Source organism: Merops nubicus, unplaced genomic scaffold (assembly GCF_000691845.1).
Source record: "Merops nubicus isolate BGI_N331 unplaced genomic scaffold, ASM69184v1 scaffold50811, whole genome shotgun sequence".
NCBI lineage: Eukaryota > Metazoa > Chordata > Aves > Coraciiformes > Meropidae > Merops > Merops nubicus.
The window spans coordinates 1-10,586 of record NW_008588631.1 but is presented as its reverse complement, the minus strand read 5'-3'; the positions used below and the strand labels follow the sequence as shown (position 1 = coordinate 10,586).

Genomic DNA, 10,586 nt, shown 5'->3' with positions numbered 1-10,586 from the left:
CGCCTTGGGAGCCCTGCGCTGCTGGTGCTCGGGTTGGGTGTCAGGGGCTTTGCACAGCTGTTGGGGAAGAGGCGAGGGCGATGAAAACGAAGGCGCAGTTAACTAGAAGCGGAAGGGCAGGCTGAGGAATAGCCTCGAAAGCAGGGGAGAAATAGTAAAAGAGCGAGGATCAGAGGAAGCTGAGGGGACAGTTGTTCTGCAGAGCTGTGGGTGCTTAAGTTAAACGTGGACAAGTTCGCTCAGCTCTTGTAGGCACAGGGAAGGGGGAATCCTGTTCCATGGCCTGAGTCATGTAGGATCATTGGGTAATTCATGGTGGAAGGGACTTGAGAAGACCTCTAGTCCAACCTCTGCCTCAGAGCAGGGTCAGCTGTAACCCCGGCTGCTCAGGTCTTTATCTGGCTAGATATTGAAAACCTCTAAACACAGAGATTGCACCGCTTACCTGGGCATTCTGTGCCACTGCTTGACTGTCCTTGTGAGGGTAAAGATTTGCTTTATATACAGCCTGAACCTCTCCTTTCAGTCTTTGCTACCTCATCTGCCTACTGTGCACGGCTGGGAAGTGTCTGCTTCTGTCTTCTTGATGCTGTCTCCATCTGAACAAGCCCATTTCCCTGTGACGCTACTTCTCACAGGGCCTGTGCTCCAGCCCCCTGGCTATCTTGGTGGCCTTATGCAGAACTTAGTCCACTTTTTCCCTGTCTGTTGAGTGCTTGAGACAGGATCTAACAAGTACTGAGTAAAGGGAGTAGACCACTTTTCTCCATCTGCTGGCAACACTCCTGTTAGGACTGCCCGGGATCTGGTTTGCTAACGTTGCTGTCAGGGCACGTTGCTGATTCTTGTTCAGTTTATTATCCGTGGAGACCCCAGGTCCCTTTCCACAGAGTTGGTCCCCAGCCCATGTCATTGCAAGGCACTGTTCCTTCCCAGGGGAAGGGCTTTGCATTTGCCCTTGTGTTCCATAGGCCAGTTTCTCCAGTCTCCCAAAGTCCATCTGAGTGGCAGCCGTGCCCCTGAGCACAGTCTGTGCCCCCAGTTGGGTGTCATCCCCAAATGCAGTGCGAGTGCACTCCATGCTCTTGTCTATAGGCTGGCCTTAACGATGTTTAATAGGACAGACTGGGGCAGGCCTGTCCCAAGACAGGCCCATTCCACATAAAAGAGCACTTGTTTTACTTTTGGAATAACGTATCTTGTCTTAGTCTTCTTAGTACTATTCCTCTCTTTCTTCTGTGTATGGATTCCAGATCATGAAGAGTGAAGTACTGAGAGTGACCCACGAGCTTCAGGCCATGAAAGACAAGATCAAGGAGAACAGCGAGAAGATCAAAGTGAACAAGACTCTACCCTACCTTGTCTCTAACGTTATTGAGGTGAGCGGAGCGCGTGTTGGGAGGGAGAAGGGCAGGGTGCTTGGCAGTCCTTCCGGATGTGTCGTGTTCTCAAGCTGCTGATGCTCCTGGAGCCGGGACTTTCTCATTTTCCCCTTAGCCATGTTTGTGATCTGAAGGTGCACACTTCTTGTCTGGGTGGTTCCTTCTGTGTTGACTGCTGCTCACCTGGACGCAACCAGCCGTCAGGGTGTCACGGTCTTGCCTAGCGTGGGCTTGGGCACCTGACTTGGTACGTGCTTTCTGAAACTTGTGACACAGCAAATGAAAAGCGATGCCTCTGTTACTACATCACATTCTTTTTGTAATTCGCTCATTTTGCAGATGGGCCAAAAAAAATGCTGATACACTGAGCTTTTAAAAAAAGGTGGTTGGTTAGTACTAGTGTTTTAAAACTTAATGAACTTAAGGCTTGATGTGAGCTGCTGTAATGGGAGGAGAAATCAGCACCATTAACTGTGGCTGTGTTCTGAACTATGTAGCATCTTTCTGTGTACTGTTGTGTGCTGCCTCATCAGGCAAGGAAGACATTTTTATAAGAGAGTTTTAATACTTCCAGGATTCTCCTGATGATGGATGATGGGAAGTTTTAGTTCTCCTGCTGTGTGTACTTTAGCAGTGTTCATTCTGGGGTCATCCTGCTTACGTTGTGATGGCATCTCCTGCTCTGGTTTTCAGCTGCTGGATGTTGACCCCAATGACCAGGAGGAGGATGGAGCCAACATTGACCTTGATTCCCAGAGGAAGGGCAAGTGCGCTGTGATCAAGACCTCTACGCGCCAGGTGAGACCTGTGTGGTCAGCCAGGGGTGAGGAGTGTGGAAAGGGACCTTCTCCAAGGGTTGGCTGGGTTTTGCTTACTGCGTTTTCTTCCCTACAGACATATTTCCTGCCTGTTATTGGGTTGGTTGATGCTGAGAAGTTGAAGCCTGGAGACCTAGTGGTGAGTGGTGCTGTTGTGACCATTAGATACAATGCTGGCCAGAAAATTGCATGTCTTGCTCTTCAAAGAGAAGGCAAATCTGTCCACATTTCTCCCAAGACAATTTTTGTATGGCCTCAATCATATTCTTAGTATAGGAGAGTAGTTTGGGATGTGTGCTCTTTATACATAAAACCAGGTGCTGAAATTGTAGAGGGCGCCTAGTGAGGTTTCCAAAACTCATCGTTTGTGTTAAAAGTAAGTTGGGCCCCTCTTATTCTAAATGTGCCAGGCTGGCTGTGGCGTTGTCCACTGTGCCAGGCTGGGGGGATTTCATGAGTGCCAGTGCTAGAGCTGGCCATTGCTGCACCCTTGAGGTCTGGAGAATCATCCTTGATTGTGTTTATTCACTGCTGCCTGAAGAGTGTTACAAGCAAAGGACTTGTGTTTACAGGGGGTGAACAAAGACTCTTACTTGATCCTGGAGACTCTACCTACTGAGTATGATTCCCGGGTGAAGGCCATGGAGGTGGATGAGAGACCCACAGAGCAGTACAGTGACATTGGGGGCCTGGATAAACAAATCCAAGAGGTGAAACTTGACGTTTAGTTTCTGCTGTGACTGAGGACAGCAGTCTTCGAACTTCAGCTCAACACAGGCAGACTGTATCTGTGGGACAGAATGGGGTTACGTATTAATGGTGTGTTTTTTTTCACTGTAGCTCGTGGAGGCCATTGTCCTGCCAATGAATCATAAGGAGAAATTTGAAAACTTGGGTATACAGCCACCCAAAGGAGTCCTTATGTATGGACCCCCAGGAACAGGGAAGACGCTTTTAGCTCGAGCATGTGCTGCCCAGACGAAGGTAAAAGGAACCTGTGGAAGCATGTGCTGCTGTAGGACAGCACCCGACAAAGAACAGAAACGCCTCCGCGTTGAGAAGCGTTGTCCGAACAAGGCGGTGTTACCAAGGCTGGGGTTTTCATGTCTGTTTGCGTGCTCGGTTGTTCTAACTAAGGGCTTCTCGTGGTATTTGGAACTGACCTTATTGAGAACCAAGGCACAGGATTCTCTTTCTCTTCCCAGGCTACGTTCCTGAAGCTCGCGGGTCCGCAGCTTGTGCAGATGTTCATTGGCGACGGAGCTAAGCTGGTACGCGACGCTTTTGCTCTAGCAAAGGAAAAAGCCCCTTCCATCATCTTCATTGACGAACTGGATGCCATTGGCACTAAAAGGTGAGGCGCAGGCCATGTCATAAAGCTCTTGGGAGCTGCCTGGCAGCCCCCTGTCTGAGGGAGGGCTACCTTAAAGCAGGGCCTGTTCAGAAAGAGAGCGAAGCTGGTCACAGGTAGGTGGCAGGTGCTACTGTGCTTGGGTTCCTGAGTGAAGGTTGCAAGACGTGGGATCTGCCTGATGGTTTCCTGCTGCATAAAACCAGCTGGAAGACCTTGGCCGAGGAGTGTGAACTGCAGTTGTACTGTCTGTTCCTGTGATTAAAAGCAGAGGCACACGGTGGTCAGGTTCACGCTAATTGTTTCACCCGTTTCCACCTCAGGTTTGATAGTGAGAAGGCTGGTGACCGGGAGGTGCAGAGGACCATGCTGGAGCTGCTTAATCAACTTGATGGTTTCCAGCCCAACACACAAGTCAAGGTTGGGATCTAGCAGAGTGCTACTGAGGTCCAGGGTGTTCTAGCAGGGGATGGAAAACAGTGTCTAGGGAAGAGGCTTGGTGTACCCTCGGGGAGCAGGAACTTGTCCACCACGTGCCCGCTAACCCTGCTTCTACTTAGGTGATTGCTGCAACCAACCGGGTTGATATCTTGGACCCAGCTTTGCTCCGCTCTGGACGATTGGATCGCAAGATCGAGTTCCCGATGCCTAATGAGGAGGCCAGAGCCAGAATCATGCAGATCCACTCACGCAAAATGAATGTCAGGTATGGAGGACAAAGCCAATACCTTGGGGCTGTGGAGTGGGAGCGTGTTCTGTTGTCGAGAGGTCACTGTTGGGTTTTAAGGACACTCCACACCTTGCTGCTTCTATTTGGTACGTGCTCTCAAACCTGTTTTCCCCCTCCTGCTCCTGTCAGCCCTGACGTGAACTATGAGGAGCTGGCTCGCTGCACAGATGACTTTAACGGGGCGCAGTGCAAGGCCGTGTGCGTGGAAGCGGTGAGTGTTCCTCCCCAGCACCCTCTGCTGTTGGACGGGGCGAATGCGAAAGCTGGCACGGATGGGGTGCCCACATCCCCTTTCTAAATCCTGTCTTGTTGGGCAGGGGATGATTGCCCTCCGCCGCGGAGCTACAGAGCTCACCCATGAGGACTACATGGAAGGAATCCTGGAGGTTCAAGCAAAGAAAAAGGCTAATCTGCAGTACTACGCCTGAGCTCTGCCCAGTCAAGGATCTGACCTTGGCAGAGGCCAGGACTACACTGGACTGTCCGACTTACTTTCTGTCTGGAAAAAAATAAAGCATTTCTTCCCCTTTAAAAACAATCCGTGATGTGTTGGGGCTGTCGCCCTTGCTCAGGGGTTCCACATCTGCAGATGGGAAAGTGAAAACCTCCTGTGTGGTGCCCATCACGCTGCATTTGGAGCCGCCTCCTGTTAGAACTGGATTAAATCCTGTCCTGCCACCTGCGGATGAGGACCAACAGGTCAACTGCAGTAAGTGTACTTGGAAAGTGGTGAACTGCAGCCCAGATAGCGCCCCCTGGTTTTACTGACCACACAGCTTTGTTTATAGATAAGGGTCTTGGGAACATCTTAACTAACAACTCATTTTGCAAGGGAGAGGGGAACGTGATTCACATGCGAATGATGTTTTAGCTTTGTTATCTAGACTGGACACCATTGCTGATAGCAGATGAGCTCTCTGGGGAACCAGTCTGGTAATTCAAGGTTTCATCCACTGAGCAAGTCTTAAAGTACTTTTAATGCCAGTTGAGAATTACAACTTCCATTTAAAAATTACACTTTTCATAAATACACTGACTTCAGCGTTAAGTATCTTACATGCCACTGTATTGTATTTTAAATACCATGTAAACATCTCCAAATGCTGGCCATCTCATCTTTACCTGTGCAGTTTTTGGACGCCAGGGAGAGGCGTGGGGACGTGAGGGAGGAAAGAACAGATGAAGGAAAGCAAAATGCACCCCAGAGAACTTAGGCTGCTGTTCCTGAGTTAGCCTGAGTACCTGCACTGGTTCCAAGGTCCTTACTGCTCCTTCTGGAGAGGGCGTGTGTTCGGGCTGAGCACGGTGCTCCTGAGGCGCTGCGCCCGGGGGACATTTTGGTGCTGAACAGGGGGAGGGGTGAGGCAGGCAGGAGCCAGGCCTTCCTGAGGAAAACACACTGTGGTGCCTTTGGACGGTAACGGTGGAGGGGCTGTACAGCTGCTGTCCTAGCAGCACTGCTGGTTGAGCTGTGGGAGAACTGCCCATCTCCCACAGAACAGGAGCTGTGCCCACAGGTTACCTGGGGGGTGAAAGCTGATCCTGGAAATCCTAACTGACGTGCTTCCAGAAACGTACCCTCACCTCTAGTGGGACAGTTAGAAGCTGCATCATTTGTACATCTCCCAATTAAAACAAGGGTGTGGTCGTTACAGATGAAAGGTTACTTGTTTGGCTAAGAAGCTGAGGAAAACTCCCCTCCTTCGCTAGAGTTTTTAGAGCTTTACTCCAGTTACAGCTGGCTCTTTTTGGATACAGCTTTAGTAGCGAGTGGGTAAATAGCTGATACCACAGCATGGAATAGCACAGATTTCTGACTTAGATTAATTAATACTCAGGAGGGGCTAATTCTTTGGCCTAAACCTCTGCTTAGATCAAGGTTCTTTTGGGAAACAATGGCCTGAGCCAACCCTAGACACGCCTGTTGCAAAAGTGTTCAAGCCAACTTCACGTAGCTCCTTGCCCCTATATGGGTCTGAATCACACAGACCTGCAGCAATAGAGTTGGTGCGTAAACATCCCTTACAACTGGACAATAATGGGACCATGGAGGTACAGTTCAAAGAACAGCACACAAAAAGACACAGCCTTGGACTTAATCCCTTGTAAACAGAAGAAAAACAAAAGAACTGTCCCCCATAAACCACCAATGACCAAGTCGCCAATAATTCAAACCTGGAGTTACTTGCAATGTCTGTGTCCACGCCTGGAGGCTGCAGCAGCATTCCAGGGGCTGGTGTTTGCACGGCCGTGGCATCGCTCTCCTCACGCTGCCGTGCCACCTCTGCCCGCTGTCAACCCACTGCTCTGCCCAGGCTGTGCTTTCCAGAGTCTCTCCTCGCTCCGTCCGGTCACACGGCCCCGTTCTCCTGTCTGGGTTTTTGTACAGACGCCCGTGAGGTGTTGAGTGACGGGGCCAATGTGCAGAGGAACCCAGCCAGCAGGGTGAGGCCCAGGCCTCCCCAGGCACAGAACATGGACCAGCCATAGCCATGACTGATGTCCTCCGGCAGCCCGTAGACGTAGCGAGGATAGCGAGACAACTCAAAGTTGATCCCAGCTACGCATGTGCAGAGAGAGATGATACAGCACGTACCTGCAGGAGAAAAGCAAGAGGGTTCTACACTGCCCTCGGGCAGGCTAATTAGGATCTGGTATTTTCCCTAGGTTGTTTGAAGTCATGAATTTTTTAAAATCAAGAATTACCCTTGTTTGTTTGTTTGTTCTGTAGTCCTACCAGTCACTCTTTTTACAAGGCAGGGGGAAAAAAAAGGTAAAATACCTAGGACTACAGGAGACCTCACTTCACAAGTAACCTGCATCGCCTTAGCTCCCTCTACTGCTATTGGAAACTCAGTCATGGGTAGTTCATCATACTTTGATTCCCCATAGATTCTATTAATTTCCAATGACTGGTATTAGTCCCCAGGGTCCGGACGGTATTTGGGCAGCCTCTCCTACAGATGGTAAATAGCTGAGGCTCAGGGCAGAACCTGGTTTCTTACTTGGTTTCTACTAGGAACATCCAGACTATGCCAGCTGTAGCCTCAGCCCAAAAAAGGGGCCCAGGTTGTTGTTATCTGCCACACATTCACTAGGCACCTACACAGAAGGGCAAAAAAACCCTGAAGAAACTCCTAACACGAGGCACTCCAGCGTGTATGGTTTGCTGTGCTAAAGAGCTGTTTCGTGTGTTTGCTGTGGGCTGACTTTGCTGTTAAGAGCACCTCCGCAGCCAGCAATACTGACTGTGGTGGCTGCAGGAGCAGAAGCAAAAGGCTCTCACCTCCCATTAGGAAGAGCAGCCCAGCCACGTACTGCATGAGCTCCTGCTGTTTGCAGCAGCCCAGCACACCAATGATCCACCCAAACAGGATGATGGAGACGGCCATGCCGATGAAGCCAGCGGTCATCCTCCGCAGATCTGAGGGAAGAGCAGGGAGAAAAACAAGAAAGAAGGCATGAAGGTGTCAGCCCCCAGACAGGACAGCCAGGGGTGAGCCAGTTAGATCTGCTTGTTCTAAAGTTTATCCTTCACCCACAGACTCCCCCTCCTGTAGCTTCCCTGAGGTAGACACTTTGCTCATTACACTGAAACTGAGGGAATCCAGCTAACGTGGCTCCCTTCTGCTTGGCACTGTACAACCAGAAGGTGTTTGTGTCCTGCTCAAGAGGAATACTGGCCAAATACCCTCCAATGTGGGACAGAAGGGGTGCACTATGGGTTTAGCGACAATTTGTATATGTTAGTACTTCAAGGCTTCTTTTGGCCTTGAGGAGAGAAGCAGACACCAGACCAATACAGTATGATGGGAACAACTCCACTAACAACCTCGGAAAAAAGGCCTGGGCTGCTGCGGGTGACTTACGGAGCGCGTGCCACTCGTCCTGCCGGATGGTGTTCGTGACATTGACGGGCAAGTTGCGAGGCAGGGAGCTGGAGGTGTAGTGGTACTTCACAGCAGTGCAGCGCTGGATAACACCTGTAAAAGAGACCTCAGTGTGAAGGAGCCGCAAATGCACGGGCCTTGCGCTTGCTCAGTAACAGAGCAAATGTGACCAGAAAAGAGCAGATTACTGCAAAGGTTTTGGGAATTAGGAGGGCAGAGAGCCTTGCTACAAAGCAACACCGGCCAAGAGGGACCAAGATGCTGACCCAGGCAGGCTTCCAGAAGGAACAGCTGAACATGAACAGTAATGACAGTCACCCAAACCAGCTCCAGGTGCTTCCTAGAGGAACTGGTACAAGTGCTTTGGGACTGCTGATGAGACAGGAACATGGCCAAGTACCAACAGGACTGCTTTGCCTCTAAGGAGACAGAGTTGAACCACTTTGAAAACTTTGAATGAATGCTGGGAAGTGAACTGCATGGGACAAAACTTTTAATTCACTCCAGTACTCACTGGCTCTCTCCTTTACTTTTGATGAACAATAGCACCCAAGAAGTCTTCTTCCCATTATAGCTTAAAGAAAAACTCTATCCCAGAAGCAAACGTGAACCTACATGCATGCTCTTGTTGAAAGAGATTTTTAGTTTAGAAAACAGTCAATAACAGAGAAGATAGTAGGGGTGGAGGGAGAGGAAGTGGCCTTGCACTCCCTTGCAATAAATAAGACCAGGGCCAGGAGGGAGAATAAACATGGACGGTAGGGCGGAAGAAAACGTCCAGAAAGGTTAAAGAGCTAAACAGTACAAAAGTTCCCCTTAAACAATGGTCATCACCACTAATTGAATGCTGGGACAGAAGAAACATCCACAAACCATCAGCTGGCCAGTGAGCTAATCAAGCTAGTGAAGATTCACTAACAAGGAGCTGCAGACTAGGTGATAAGCTTTGCAAAACACACAAGATGGCCCAGGGATGGGCCAGAGGATGCAGCTGATTTGCAAAGGCTCTGTAAACATCTCCGTTAAGAATTTAGGCCATATGCAACACAGCACGGCATATAATTGAAGTTCACTTGTAGAGGTGACCGAATTCAGTTTCAATACTGACATGATTTACATGTGTTGTTAAGAAATGTGTCTACGGTACAAACGAATGACATCATATTTTAGATTACAATGCACTAAAAGGAAGATCTATGCACTTAAATGTTCTGACGACAAAAGTACAATATATGAAACAGTATTTTGCATAAGAGCAAGGATTACTACTCTTGTAGTTCATGAAAGAAACACCAAAGACCAGAGATGCACATCCCTTACGATCACAGCTACGGAGTCCTCAGCTGAAATGTCACTGAATAAATCTTTGTTCTGTATTGCTACAAGAGCTATACGCATAGACTAGAAGTAAAACCTCTCCACCTTGTTATACAAATCTGTTTATTTATAGATTTTCAAATATCAATTCATTCTGCCTCTGGATTAAAAGCTTCACTCCTAATCCTTTCTTTCTCAGAATTCAAACTGCTAATTTTATGTAGGTAGCAAATGAAATTATATCAAAACAGCACGTTTGCAAAACAAAGCGCTCAAGTGTTAGTGAATTTTAATGTTTGTGCTGAGTGCTGACCCCTAATCCATGGGCTTCGTTGACAGCTTTTGACTACACCATCACAAGTCATTTTTCCAACAAGACTCCCACTTCTCTGAGAGCACAGGCTGGACCTGCTCTGGTGTGAGACACCACAGGCAAAACAAGGGAGGCCCCCCCCTCTGAGGGTCTGCTAGAAAAGCAGAAACAGGTCAGCAAGAGAGTCAGGGGATCAGGGAAGTGGTGAGAGTGATTGCTGAGCTGAATCTTTCTCCCAGAAAATTGTCACATGCACCCAGGCAACACTCAGTAGCCAGATTTTGCACCTGCAGTCACTAGTTTGTGCTTCCCATCTTCTGAGTCTCTAAGTCTAATTAGCAGAGACTTTGCACACTCAAATATAGCCAGGTCCTCCATGGGTCTGCATTTAGAGTGATAGGCACCTTGTTCTGTCAGTACTCAAGGAGAAAAAAAAAAAAAAAAAGAATCAGGTCTACGATCTCAAAGTTACAGTGAAGTCGAAGTTACTCCAGCAAGTGCTTGCTCCTATGCCCTTACACACCTTAAAGAGCAGTCTATAAGACAGGTACATCACCCTGCCCCCTGTTTCAGAGGCCTGTTAACAGAACAATTTAACTCCTAACACACTCAGACAAACACCATAAGAAAGCCCCCAAAATCCAGACCTTGGCCTTCGGACGAGGGCCTGCCTAGAACGGGGCTGCGCGAGGCAGGAGAGCGAGCGAGGCGGAGGGAGTGGAGGGCAGGGGCAGCGGAGGGAGCGGAGGGAGCGGAGGGCAGGGGTGGCGAAGGGCAGGGGCAGC

The 10,586-nt window shown here is 49.2% G+C and overlaps 2 protein-coding genes across 2 annotated transcripts; one reads left to right on the top strand and one right to left on the bottom strand.

Annotated features, from left to right (window-relative positions):
- The first annotated feature begins 1,254 nt into the window (after nt 1-1,254).
- On the top strand, nt 1,255-4,819 carry PSMC3 (proteasome (prosome, macropain) 26S subunit, ATPase, 3). Its single transcript, XM_008949310.1, has 10 exons — nt 1,255-1,379; nt 2,076-2,180; nt 2,277-2,339; nt 2,773-2,910; nt 3,041-3,184; nt 3,406-3,554; nt 3,875-3,971; nt 4,112-4,257; nt 4,411-4,492; nt 4,599-4,819. Exons 1-10 carry the CDS (start codon nt 1,257-1,259, stop codon nt 4,707-4,709), a joined length of 1,158 nt encoding a protein of 385 aa, XP_008947558.1. The 5' UTR covers nt 1,255-1,256; the 3' UTR covers nt 4,710-4,819.
- A 1,511-nt stretch (nt 4,820-6,330) lies between these two features.
- Nucleotides 6,331-8,264, bottom strand: LOC103781587 (transmembrane protein 178B-like; the record flags this gene model as incomplete). Its single annotated transcript, XM_008949311.1, has 3 exons — nt 6,331-6,877; nt 7,568-7,705; nt 8,151-8,264. Coding segments are annotated over 3 exons (497 nt in total), but the record flags the coding sequence as incomplete, so codon positions are not given.
- Between the last annotated feature and the right edge of the window lie 2,322 nt (nt 8,265-10,586).

What these genes read in the sequence shown, in the direction of transcription:
- PSMC3 (XM_008949310.1), top strand. Translation starts at nt 1,257, where the DNA reads ATGAAGAGTGAAGTACTGAGAGTGACCCACGAGCTTCAGGCCATGAAA. An exon ending in TGGATAAACAAATCCAAGAG is followed by an intron (nt 2,911 to 3,040) that starts GTGAAACTTGAC and finishes TTTTCACTGTAG; the next exon opens with CTCGTGGAGGCCATTGTCCT. An exon ending in AGCCCAACACACAAGTCAAG is followed by an intron (nt 3,972 to 4,111) that starts GTTGGGATCTAG and finishes GCTTCTACTTAG; the next exon opens with GTGATTGCTGCAACCAACCG.